At 43.2% G+C, this 13,207-nt stretch overlaps 6 protein-coding genes across 6 annotated transcripts; 3 read left to right on the top strand and 3 right to left on the bottom strand.

Annotated features, from left to right (window-relative positions):
- Positions 1-2,671: 2,671 nt before the first annotated feature.
- Positions 2,672-3,673, bottom strand: AOL_s00043g194 (uncharacterized protein; the record flags this gene model as incomplete). The annotated part of the gene is made up of 2 exons (XM_011120681.1): positions 2,672-3,081; positions 3,136-3,673. The coding sequence occupies 2 exons, from the start codon at positions 3,671-3,673 to the stop codon at positions 2,672-2,674; spliced, it is 948 nt and encodes a 315-aa protein (XP_011118983.1).
- A 641-nt stretch (positions 3,674-4,314) lies between these two features.
- Positions 4,315-4,851, top strand: AOL_s00043g195 (uncharacterized protein; the record flags this gene model as incomplete). Its single annotated transcript, XM_011120682.1, has 1 exon — positions 4,315-4,851. One exon carries the CDS (start codon positions 4,315-4,317, stop codon positions 4,849-4,851), a length of 537 nt encoding a protein of 178 aa, XP_011118984.1.
- A 563-nt stretch (positions 4,852-5,414) lies between these two features.
- Positions 5,415-6,046, top strand: AOL_s00043g196 (uncharacterized protein; the record flags this gene model as incomplete). The annotated part of the gene is made up of 3 exons (XM_011120683.1): positions 5,415-5,539; positions 5,687-5,785; positions 5,848-6,046. 3 exons carry the CDS (start codon positions 5,415-5,417, stop codon positions 6,044-6,046), a joined length of 423 nt encoding a protein of 140 aa, XP_011118985.1.
- Positions 6,047-6,891: 845 nt separating this feature from the next.
- On the bottom strand, positions 6,892-7,456 carry AOL_s00043g197 (uncharacterized protein; the record flags this gene model as incomplete). Its single annotated transcript, XM_011120684.1, has 2 exons — positions 6,892-7,006; positions 7,065-7,456. 2 exons carry the CDS (start codon positions 7,454-7,456, stop codon positions 6,892-6,894), a joined length of 507 nt encoding a protein of 168 aa, XP_011118986.1.
- Positions 7,457-9,323: 1,867 nt separating this feature from the next.
- On the bottom strand, positions 9,324-9,755 carry AOL_s00043g198 (uncharacterized protein; the record flags this gene model as incomplete). Its single annotated transcript, XM_011120685.1, has 1 exon — positions 9,324-9,755. One exon carries the CDS (start codon positions 9,753-9,755, stop codon positions 9,324-9,326), a length of 432 nt encoding a protein of 143 aa, XP_011118987.1.
- A 2,101-nt stretch (positions 9,756-11,856) lies between these two features.
- On the top strand, positions 11,857-13,129 carry AOL_s00043g199 (uncharacterized protein; the record flags this gene model as incomplete). Its single annotated transcript, XM_011120686.1, has 2 exons — positions 11,857-12,265; positions 12,354-13,129. The coding sequence occupies 2 exons, from the start codon at positions 11,857-11,859 to the stop codon at positions 13,127-13,129; spliced, it is 1,185 nt and encodes a 394-aa protein (XP_011118988.1).
- Between the last annotated feature and the right edge of the window lie 78 nt (positions 13,130-13,207).

Genomic DNA, 13,207 nt, shown 5'->3' on the forward strand with positions numbered 1-13,207 from the left:
TCTTATCGATTAGTAACTTTACTACGCTTTCGTGCCCTCTAGACGAAACTAGTTTTAATGGTGCTTCACAGTTCAGGCCTTTTATACCCACATCGGGAGCTAAATCGGTGCCGTCTTCGGGCAATCTACTCTGGGTTATTTGCAATTACCCCCACTGACACCATCGCCCTGCCTCTGACTTGCACCCTGTCAACCAGATAACTTACTATTTCTTTGTGTCCCTCGAGTGCAGCCGAACAGAGGTGTCAGCCCCCAAAAATCATTTCTCCAAATTGGCACCGTTGTCATTTACCATACTGGCTATTTCCTGATATCCAAGCCTCACAACTCGTGGCAATACCCTGTGCAAAAGAAAATTTGCTTCTAGGTTATAATGACGCCTCTATTTGCTCGAAGACTCGTTCCTTTTCCCGTTCTCCGCTATTTAAATTGGTGTTGAACTTCCCTTAAGTCTGTTATCTACTTATATTAACGCTCTTATCGATCAGTAAACTCACTACCCTCTCATGTCCATTATACGCAGCCGTCATCAATGCTGAATTACTACCCCTACCGAGGAATTGATATAACACACTAGAGGAGGAGGCCTCGAGGAGAAGCCAACTTAGATTAATTAAATGGTGCCAACCGTATGCCTAGTATCAGGGCCCACTCTATACCAAGGAACCAAAGACCTGGGCTGGAAAAACCATCAACGTGCGACTACAACGCCATACTCAATGAGGCTTTGGCTGCGTATGCCGCTAGATGAACACCAGGAAGCGACTCCCAGACTAGCGGCTTGTTGGATTAGCATCTGTGTTGTGTTGAGCGGCGACCTGGTATTTCGCTTCTAAGACAAACCTTCCCAGACAGGCAGGTGACTGTCAAGATTGTGTCCATCAATGGTAATGGATCATTGACAAACGGTTAAGCCAATAATCTTAGCATTCTTTTATCGTTGCACAAGGTTTCGTCTTTCTAGATTCCTGACACCTGCAAATGCAAACTCAGCTGCACAATGCCGCAAGTAAACCTTATTCCTATTAATGTATATATGGCTACAAGCGTAGGCCTCCGTATGTGCTCCGTGCTCCAACGTTACCAGCCACACGACGGTAGAGGCGGGGTGGACCTCGTCCAGACCTACAAGAGGACGAACATTTTGATAGATTGATAGATCATATAAGCTTATATAAGATACGTATACCGATCGATCATATCTATCTATATCAGCCTCCAATAGTCTGCGAGTTCCTGAGCTCAATCTAAACTGAGGGGGGACTATTATGACCTTGCGCTCTGACACTGAAAGTCTATTGGTATGCCGCAAATTGCGAAATTCACAACATCTGGCGGTTCGATGCCCGAAGACGTAGCCTGAAAAATAGATGGTTGGGGAATGTCATTAACTGTAGCTGCTAACTAAGCTGATAGCTAGCGAATCACGCTACCATTACAGCCCGATCATCCTGACAAACCACGACTAGCGGGTATCAGCCAAAACGCAAGTCCGTGGAAACTAGGAACTAAATTCTCCTCATACCTTATCATATTGAAGTATTTCTGTTATCACTGGTATCGCTCCGGATTTTTTAAACCTGTTATTTTGCATGCGTACGGAAAAGAAGCTCTACGAACTAACCCACGAGTTCCACTATTCCAAAATACAATATTATGCAGTGCGTACGTATGCTGTAAGTTAGGTTTTACCCTTTTCGAAAATGTCCGCCGCATCTAATTCTATCACAAATTAACAGAAACAGAGCTGTTCATCTCGGTTTGTAAGAGGCACGCCTATCCCGACCTTATCACAGTCTCGGGTCCACTTGACTTATCGGCGTCGATTGCCGACACGTTTGCGCAGCAGCGGGTCCAAGAATACTACGGAGTATATGTCACCATTTCTGTGCGGCCTGATTTGTTGATAATTGATAATGCTCAAACACGACCCAATAAAATATCTTAATATTGGAACCCTGGGTACGAGACAAATTGAACCCCAAAAATTTGGAGTTTGTTTAAATTTGGAGCATGGGCTGGCCACTTTAGTTGGAGCTTGGCTAAGCAAATACTCGAGTCTAGCTTCGAAGTCCCTCGAGCCCATCGGATCCACAAAGCTGCATATCGCGGGATATTAATTTATAAACTATTGGATCATTTTTGTTAATGGCTCGGCTGCTCGAACCTAATTAGCCGACCTGCATGCAGGGTGGCGCACAACATCTATAACTGTCTTGCATGCGGAGCTAGAAATACCCGCGTGCTCTTGCGGGCTATTTTGGGGTACCATGATAGAAAGCCAGCAGAACGAGTATTTATGTTACATAGAAGTTTGAATGAAGCTGTTATGGCTCTAGAACGGTCGATTGACTGTCAAAAGTACAGCCTTTGCCTAGTACCATCGTATTCGAAAGACATATGTATATACTACTGTAAAATATATATGTCGACGGGTATAGAATAAAAAACTCGACGTAGATAGGCAAAGTTTATAAACCATGACCCATCTACCCTTGCTCTAGATCAGCCAATACCCTGACCTCCAGCCTCCAATTACCCAAGCGCCCCTAGAAAACAATTAATTATATGTACATAAAACTTTGCAATAAGGCCACAAGCCATAGTTAGCTATATCAATAGATATTAAGAAAATTAATCTCCACCAAAAATTCGCTTTTGCTAATTCTTTTTAGAAATAGATTCGTGTCGCGATTGCCTGGGCCTTGACCGGCACATTTATACCTTCGATATCAAAGCGTTCATTCGATCTGGCTCTCAATCGGCTTCCCGGATTTGCGGTAGCACACTCAGCATAGGCACCGGGCGTCGGACTAGTTTCCGTAAAGCAAGATGCACCCGAGGGGCAATTTGTCGGCCCGCGCCAACATTTACCACCACATCGTTCTCCTAGTTTTGCCGTCGCGTGTGGCGGAGGCAATGAAACGCTAAATTCTTGTTTGATTGTGGAGCATGGATCCGCTGGACAGGCAGTCCCCCGAGCAGGAAGAGCATCATTGTCAACGCACTTCGAGTAGGAGCCGCTAGTTTCGCAAACACAGGCCTGGGTCACAGGACAGAGGGTCATCGTTGAAGCCCAGACTTGTCAATAGTTAGCCATTTCCACGTTTAAGTAACGGAAACTAGAGGTCTTACAAGATGTTATTTGGGTTTGAGTGCTTCCTCCGCATTGTCCAGATATCTCGGCAAGATTGGTAGGAACCGATGCGAAAAACCATCGGGTTACACTCGAACGGGTAGTGGGGCCAGTGTACGATGTGCAAGCACTGATCGCCTCAAGAGCTGTAGGGAGACACATGCCTGATGCACTCGGCTGGCAAGCGCAGTAGTAGTCTATCGGACAAAGGTATGATGTCGCTACTGCAATATCGCATGGTCCATACGGAGTTGCCATATAGCTGGAAGTTGTGTTCATCGGATAGAATACATCTGCTGATGGAGGGCACGTGCAACTGGGCTCTTGCCTTCTTTCTAATCTAGCCACAGCATCCAACCCAGGTAAGAATGAAATGTCGTGGAGGCTCCCTAGCCCACTGAGATCTCGACGCCCTCGAGGTCCTCCAGGATCGCCCACGTTCTCGCCTCCTGGCTTCTTATATGGAGTATAGCCTGTAGTGACAACCGACTGGAATAGAATTATCCATAACAATTCGCGTTTATAGTTGAATAGCATGTTGACCGTCTTTATGGAGCTTCAAAAGATCCGATTGCGGGAATTTGAAGAAATTGTGAATAACTAAAGATTTAGTTAATTGAGTTCAAGATAGATTTACTATTTAAATGAGAAACCCAACGGTTAGGGTTTATAAAGGCCTCAATATGTAGTTGTGGTGGAGTGGCGTGGTATTTTTTTTTAGAAAGCCGTTAACCCACGGCTTAGGGCCCCGACAACATAAAAAGAGGCGTCGGCTCTAAATATACTAGTTTCGAGGCCAAGGCAATGCGGCGTGTATACAGTACATACATACGACCCCCCTCATGCACCTTCATGCAGCACTATATAACCACTTTGCCTCTTCAATCAGAGCACATTTCCATGGAAGGCCGGAGGTTTCACCTCGCCCAGATATCCAACCACACTTCGATCAAAAGACTTCAGACGAGCTAAACGATGAGGCAGGTCTTGGGCTGGCTGTCCTTCTTGCATTAGACTTTGGTTAACGCATATATTTCTCCCTGCACCCCGACAGATATGGGTTGCCGGCTTGAACGATTCTTTTTCTCATACATCAACGTAAACGGTACACGTTTAAACCTTCAGGGTGGCATCTTTCAGAATTTCAAGAAAAGTGTTCGAGCTACAGGTCATACAAGATGTCTGAGGCTGAGAGTATCCCTGATGAAGATATCCTCTTGATGCTTCGACTATCCTATTGGATTGGTTCCGCATCTCCAAAATATTCGAACTTGCCCATACTCCGTATTATCGAAAAATATTCAGCGCTCGTTCTGGCGCAGAACGGAACGTTATCTCCGGAGGATTTGACCGAGTACTTTGGGACACCGCCATCCGATATTCCCGGCTTCCTTAAAATAATAGGGGGCATTGACAATTTATCTGGCTGGACACCGATTATCGCCGAATACCAATACCTCCTACCACACCCCAGAAATATAGGCATTATATTGCCACTTTTCCTCGTATTTTTGGCGGTAACATCGATTGCTGTGGCCTTGCGGATGATATCAAGACATCGAGTCGGGGGCGGACTTAGGTCGTTCGACTGGTTAACACTAGCTGCCCATGTGAGTAATCAAATCGCACCTGAGTTTACAAAGCGGTTGGAAGTGCTTTTCATTCCCTCGATTTACAGTATACAACTTCTCAAAGGTCAGGATCTATATAGCTAACATGTGTTTTCTTTCCTTTGTCGTTTTTAGTTGATGGCTGTAGCCTATGGGGGACTAGCTTTTCACTCTAGTAGACTCAGTAAGTCAAAAATTGATCTACCTTCAGGATTTTTCAGTAAACTTTGAATATACATGAACGCTTCAGCTGACCGAATCGCTTAAGTTGGTCCATATGAGGCCTGGTATGATCGGAACTGGGATTCGATTTATGCAAACTCTAAGGTATGATAAGTTTGTGACAATGTATTACACCGACTCTTCTCTCAATTATACATGCTAATCTATCTTTCCCGGGTGGGGATGAAAAGGTTGCCCTTGCTCTAACCCTTTTTTACCCCTTAACCATGATGACGATAAAATTGTCGCTTTGCTTGTTCTATTACCGAATGACGACTATGGCTTATATCCAGTGGGGAGTCTGGGTAACCTCATTTATCATAATCGGTAACACGATTGCTGGCTTCTTTGTTTCTTTATTTCAATGCAGCCCTATAAACAGTTGGGACAGCCCATACACAGCTAGCTGCAGACCCCAAAGCGAACAGCGCAAGGTGTTAATCGCAATGGGCGCAATCTATATTTTTACCGATGTTTTAGTTTGGGCCCTACCAATCCCCATGGTATTCCAGCTGAAGCTATACCCAAGACAACGTATTTTAGCATTGTGCACCTTTGGAGTAGGCGCTTTGTGAGTACCCCGTTTGATCTTTTCGCCCATAAAGGCTTTATACATCCCCTCCAGAACCACTGACCTCCTCGAATACATTCCTCATCTACATATGGGGTATCGCATTAATACATATTCAATACTAACTACGGTTACACTCTTATTTAGTGCGGTCGTCGCAAGTGGATTCCGTCTAAGTTCGCTTATCGATAATTTAACCCTAAATGCGCGGGGCACCTCAACTTTAATCATTGACGCGTGGACAATGTAAGTTTGTAAATGTGGAATCTCGCCTCGTCCTCACCGCACTACTAATCTACTTGATTCAGTATCGAGATGAATGTTGCGCTACTTTGTGCATGTGCACCAGCTATACGAGCCTTGGTTATCTTCCTCAAACCCAAAGTTCTCAGTAAAGTCGGTTCTGCTTCGGGCCCATCCCGATCGGCGTCGACTAAAGCATCTTCCGACCCCAAACAGAAAAAAGAGATCGTCACCGAGACCGAGAAGACGGATACTAAAGTTTAAGTCCTCTAGATTGATATTTACCTCATACGCTAAGGAATGTCTGATAATATGGATTAATCCTCAAATTTGCACGATTTAATATACGATACGAAATCCTTTCATGCTACGAATTTCTATTTAATTCTTTGTACTATTTATCTGCTTGTAGCTTGTTAGCTAGCTGGCGACGAGACAAAACAACGCCTAACAATTTAATCATATCCCACGTTAAAATTTTGGGAATTGTAGAAATTTAGTAATACTACAATAGGGGTTGTCAAGCCACCGAATGGTTCTCGCATAATTTTTTGATCATGACAAGCTATTTATGTCGGCCAATATTTCTCAATAATTATAAATGAAACACTGGTCAGTTCCTAGAGACTGCTCCTGGATTTCTTCTTCGTTAACTGACTCGTGACCGGCATAGTCCAAATAAGCAACTTCGCTTTCAAACCTCGATTATCTTCGTTAAATCTGCTAGATATCAAGTTTAGAATTAGGTTTGGCAGCTAGCTATGCTAGCGAGCCCACAATTGAATTATTGTCGGACTGTTGTAAAGATCGGGCAATTATCGTGGCGCAATGGAATGTCTTAGATCACTTCTTTGTGGAACTTGGGGTAAAGTTTTTAGATTGATTATGTACAGGATGGATAAATGAGTTGATTATAGGCATCCTGTCGGAACATATTCGGCTTGGGGGGTAAGGGAACCGACTTCTATCTACACAACGGTCATAGACAGGTAGGGTAATTGGCTTATCGGAAGACTTAATGAAATAAAACTGAGGTGATTTTGAGTGGCGGGGCTCTTGGGCACTTTCAAGTTCCTGGACCAAGACTGTGGCTAGTCGTCTGATGATACTTAGCCATCGCAGTTTCCGCTGCAGTAGTTGAAAGTGAATCTGCAGGATCCCCAGAACCAAACAGATCCACACTTTTTGCAGTTCCCGCCGTTCTTACTGTAGATAGAAAGAGCCCTAGGTCGGAACAAGTTAGCAAGTTAACCATGATCTATTGGTGTCGTGAGTAACGTACTTATCAACAAGAGAGTAACCTCGTGAAACGCCTGAGTTTCCTGCTGAAACATAATCTTGAGGGTTTGAACAAGTCCACATGGCAAGGCAGTGACCATTAACGAATGCGTCGTATTTAACCCATCTTCTCTTCTCCTTCCAGAAGATATCATTGGTCTTAAAGGCGTTGAGGGCCGTCAAGCAGGTCTCTTGGGGAACGGTACTGCACATGCCAGATCCTTTACAATCCCAACTATCTCTTTTCTCGAGAGTAGCTCTGGCCTCAAGAGCAGAGTTTGGGCTTGAGGTCTCGCCTTGGAGATCAAATGGTTGCGGCGCCGGCGCTGGCAAGCATAAAGTTCCTTGAAGGAAGGTAAAAAGGAGGAGTACTTGAGTAAAAGCGAATAATTGCATCTTGTAAAATTTAATTTAGATCGATAGATAGAAGGTTTATATCTGGCGAATGTTTGCGGAATCAGTAGTATTGCTCTGGAGCTAAGTGAACCGATGATGGTGGAGAGAAAAGATTTTGAAAGGGAATATTGAACTAATTTATACCTAGAGGCTTCATGATACCTTTAACATCTCGCCGATTGAAGTTCGTCGAGAGGTCCGCGCTTGGCATTTTGGCATTACACTGAATTTGTCGAGATATCTCAATGCCATTTTTGTGCGTACAGCTGCGCCTACGGTTGCAATTTTCAACTTCACTTTGGCCAATTGTCCACTCCGAGCTCGGAAACTACAAGGCTTCCGCTTTCAATAGCGCGAAACTTTAACGCTTAGAAAATTCACTCTAAGCCATGCGAATATTTAACTGCTAAACGATAATTCCACGATGATAAGATCTGGGCACGTAACAATACATATTCGCAGTTCAGGGACATGCCACGAATGTAACATTTACAAAAATGAGTAGTAATCAACACTCACCGGGTTGTCCCTGATTAATATGCAACAGTGCGAGCGAAGGTTACGAGTTACGTACTGCGAATTATGCAGCTGGCGAACGTTTGTACCACACACACACAGAGCCCGGCGTCCAGCCGGCCTCCGCCGAAAAATACTATTTTACCATTTTGTAGCGAGAAACTTTTGTCTCCAAAACTGATTAGAAAGGGGCCTAAAGCGTACCATCTTTAAACCTTTAGCCGGTTCCTTTGCATGAAACTAGTAAAATAAAAGGTTTATAAACCTTGCTTGGGTTTAGGCTGCAGCGGCCGTCGGAACCTAAAGTGGACTATTTGCTGTTGCATCCTGTAGATGCAACACATTATTGTCCGTCAATAGCTAATAGGGCTTCGTATTCCAGCTTCCGCGAAATGGCAATCGATGCACCCGGTGAACTTGGTAATTCGCACATTCGCCCACATGCATATATCAGCAGATTCACAGGCTATTTGCACATCTTTTCTCAAGAGCATGTGGTTGCGGGTTCAAAATTTGCCTACAATCGCCACTTCTGTCAACGTAGTTCCCCACTTCGCGAATGGTCAAATGGCTCATGATAAATCCCAAGACCTCGGAGATGACAAAGCCTTAGAGGGCGCCCGAACTTTCTCTCATGGAGAAATAATTCGTTTTATCCTAAAAAACCTGGATAGAAAGCCCTCGTGGAAAACTTTAGGCGAAATATGTTACATGGTGATGACTTTGGTCAGCAAGTAAATTTTTATTTTATTTTCATATTTCATTCTATTCTGTTCTATTTTATTTTACTTTTAGAGGAAATTTAAAGGAACTACCTTGAGCTGAGAAGCAGTAGTCCACGCCTCTTCGGAAGTTTTCAAACTTCTATTTATAGTCATATAGTCTACAGACTTACGGAGCAGAAAGACGACATTTCCAGGCAGTATATTTATTTATTTGTATGTAGCAGATCGTTGTCTCCAACCCAGCCCAACCCAAAGAGATTCTAGGATGCATGCACTAATCGGCTGAAACAACAACCCATTCCTTCTAGAGGTTGTTCCCTTTCAATTCTATACTATACTAGCTTAGCTAGGATCTAGGAGAGCGATACACTAGTAAATTAATACGATCGTACGATCGTGTGGGTGGCGAACACGCGTGTGAAAGACTGATTAGTTGCCACAAGTTCCCGGGCTGCAGTAATCTATAGCCATTCTACAAGATCCCCAAAATCTAACAGACCCGCACTTGGTGCATCCGCCGCCATAGTAAATTTGTATAGCTCTATCGGATAAATTCAATTAGTACAGATTCTATCGTCTAACGAAACGATAAAAAAACTTGAAAGGGGAAATTCGAAAACCAACGGTCAGCGAGCCACATACTTAGCTTGAAGGAAATCACCTTTTGAAACACCAGACTGCGCCGCGGAAGCATAGTCCTCTTTCTTGTCGCATTTCCAGCTAACAAGGCACCAGCCGATACGGGTTCTATCGCCGCCCTCGGAATTCTTTACTTGGCGACGTGTTTCACCGGTGAAAGTGATCCACGGTTCAAACCGGTAGATCGCACTCTTACAGGATTTTTGATCAACGTAGACCCCACAGAAGGCGGAGCCTGAGCAGCTAAATGTGTCTCTTTTCTCGAGAGTGGCTCTCGCTTTAAAAAGAGGATTTGGACTAGCGGCTGTAGCCTCTTGAAGATTGGTTGGTTGAGAAGTAGGTAAACATGAAATCTCAGAGATAATCGTGAGAAGAGCAAACAAAAGGGTGAAAAGGTTATTAAAAGAAGAGAGCTTCATTTTGAGATTAGCTTGAATAGTATCTTCTTGACTTTCGGCCGTATGATATTGCAATTAGAGATACAAGTCTTTGGTTTGGTAAAACTGATATAGAATAAAAAGACAATTTCGTGACAGTAATACCTTTTACAGTTGGTCAATTTTTACTTATATATATAAATATCGGCTAGATAGCAAAAAAGTTTAGTATCACTCCTAAAGCTCACACATAACATTCCAGCTAGATGTTCACACCGCGCTTCGCGATGCAATATTATAGTATTAGTTGATACTATTATAATGGTCCCCGTCTTCGCCCTAGGCAGCAGTATTGTCATTCATTGATAACAGTAACAGCTGATATTTTTGTATATACATAAAAACATAAATGCGAAGTTCAGTGAACCATCAATCGAGATTAATTTGTGGCCCGGAACTTTTAAAGTCTCACAAAAAATTACAACGATTTTAAAGTACCACCTAGTAATTTTTACCGACATAAATGGTTCGAAAATACCCATGGGGCGCGTACCTAGGACGTATAAAGGTGACACTAAATATGCAATATTCGAGTTTCTAAGCTTCGCACAGAATTTCTATTAAGATTTGGAAGCTATTAGTAAAAGTTATATAAACCCTGCAACCTAGCTGGTCCCTGCATGGATCCACAACACTGCATGATCTCGGCAAAACATAAGCCCCGAGGATCAGGGCGATGCAATACAAGGAGGTATATAGCAATTGGTTTACTAAAGATACCTAGTGCAAGCGGCTGTAAGCTGATTAATGGCTACCCGGGTCGTACAGTCGCTAAGGGAGCAGACAAACTGGCTTCCACGTCGTATCAGACCACGGTGTGTTGCATATGCACGCCAGAATGCGCCTAGCTTTGAGACTAAGTACTTATATTTCGGCCCGAATTCAATTTATTGACTGGTACCAATTACTAGATTTTTGTTTATGCTTAGTGTTAGTTCTTCACATTCGTGTTCGGTATTGGTAATAAATTCGAAGCTCAATTGCGGAATTGCAATTGAGCATACCGAGCGAAACCGACTATGTAAATTGCATGGCATGATGCTCTCATTTGATTTGTTTGTATTCACGCAATACTTAAAGATGCTCCTCTGATATTTAACTGAGCTATTGTTAGAATTGCAGCTGCGAGTTAGTGATTAACTACTCGAGTACTCAAGGAATGGCGTGGTTATATGTTTTGAATCTACAAAATCAATGCAATGTCCAGACCCGATCTCGCGTTAAATTTATCCCCTCGAATTCATTCCTCCCAACTTATAATTAGTACAGTAGCGCCCCAATTATAACTAGAATGGAGGCGACCATGGTACCTCTGCAGAGGCTTATATTGCCCGTCTTAATTTTAAAGAGCCTACGGAATTACATCATTTAATACGGTTCTCTCAATTCAGACCTTCCAAAAGTTCAATCGCCGGAAAACTTAGATTCTTATCGACTATTTGCCCATATATATTTGCCTAGGTATATGTCCTACTAAAGATTATAGCCGCTGCAGGTGTCTCGCGCCGGATGCCTTTAAATCCGCATACACCTCACCAGAGAGCAACTGTAGCTGCCAAGATAATCTCAGTAATTAATAAACCAATGCGAAGACATAGTTGTCATTTGTTTCCCGGGAAATTCAGGTAAACCAATTTTCGACTATGTACGACTTTGATTATGTGACATCGAAGAAGTTGTTGTGTAAATCAGATGCTGCCGTGGGGTTGCGTTTTTATAACTCAATACCTTATTCCTTAGGGCCCTTAGTTTAATCTTTCGCCGGAATTCATTGTATTGCATTATGGTATAGTATGGCCTCATACCCGGACACACTAAGTACTACTGGTTCTATGATGACAGCAACACAAGACGGACAAATATTACATCGCCAGATCACGTCTACACTGCACCACAGACTGAACCAACCTCCACTCTAAGACGCGACTGGATCTTTACGTGAAGAATACATCTCACTTTCTCCTAACATACTTCGTATTCAATATCCAGGCCAGTAAGCTGCTACGCTCCGCATAAATCATCTCTCTTAAAGACACTAATAGCGATCAGGTTCCTTCTCAATCACGGGTTTTCTATCATAGAGATGGCTTCCTTGATAGCTTTAACAAGAGTCCCCGAGATTCTTCTTGACATACTATCCTACCTTTCTAACAACGATGTTGTCTCTCTTCAAAGCACCTGCAAAGCTTTGTCTCCAGTTTGTCACAAGCGTTTGTGGTCCGTTCTGATCTTTCAACTTAATGGAGACCCATGGTACCCAAACCATGGCATCGATTCGCTCAAAGTCCGATATCACAAGCTTACAGAGCTTCTCAAGTATCGTGGAGCTGATACTTCTGGATTTTTCCATACGAAAGTTATTTGGTTTGGAAGTGCTCTTTTCGAGAGTAGACATTTTATTCGAGCGGAAGGTCTACGAAGCCTTCTAAGGGATGTCTTGAACAAAAACAAAGTGGACCTTCAATGTGCAATCGTCTCGTTCCCTTCGCACCGTATGTATCCATATTCCTTCAGTGAACCCCATAACTAAGTATGTATTTAATAGAGCTATATATAGCTATAGCTAAATCATCGAGATAGGGTTCGACGTAAACAACACTCCTGAGAAGTTTGAAATACTCGATGATTTGAAGCGGTATTCACGAGCTCGACCATCTAACCAGAAGTTTGAAATCAAGGTTCAAGCAGAAACTGTAAACTCTTTGTCTAAGTACTTTTGCTTGGACTTGATCACAGAGTTTGTATTCCGCGTCAATTACAAGCCTTACGAAACCAGAAACTACTCCTGGACAGTCGCCTTCGGATCAGTCGATGAGAATGTTACGGAATTTGCTGCTGTACTCAACATGATGCCGAATCTCAAGACATTCACTTGGATATCCAATAAACACGTCGGTAAAGCGCCGGTACCTTCGGAAAAGTCATCCGAGGACCTCCAAAAAGCATTTGGAGGGCTGAAACACTTAAAAAAGATGGAAGTTGATGGCTACATCTTCCACCCTTCTCTATTCCTCGTCCCACCAGAGAGCGTTAAAAGTTTGAAGTTTTGCGGGAATATTAAATCCTCATGGTGGGAAAATTTTGCATCTTCTCCCCTAAATATCACAAGCTTGACTTTCGATGCGCTAGCGGCACACTGTTTGTCATACAGAGATATCGAGGAACTCTTAGAGTATAGGGTCAAAGAAGTGGGTGTACGCGGGTTAAAGACGCTCTGGCTGTCTGGGCACCTTCCTTCCGGCTTGAGAGCCTGCATCCTGGAAAAGAATCCTGAAGTTATTTCTAGGAAGTTTTCCGGGAAGTACGCGTATGATATAGAGGGTGAAAGGACGGAATTTCGAGTCTATATGTGGTAGATACTATGATTTTCTATCGAGGAATGGACGAGGGGAACGGAATTGCGAAGTTTTAGAAATGAAAAAAAGCTAGTATTA

This window comes from Orbilia oligospora, assembly GCF_000225545.1.
Source record: "Orbilia oligospora ATCC 24927 unplaced genomic scaffold scaffold00043, whole genome shotgun sequence".
In the NCBI taxonomy this organism is placed as follows: Eukaryota; Fungi; Ascomycota; class Orbiliomycetes; order Orbiliales; family Orbiliaceae; genus Orbilia; species Orbilia oligospora.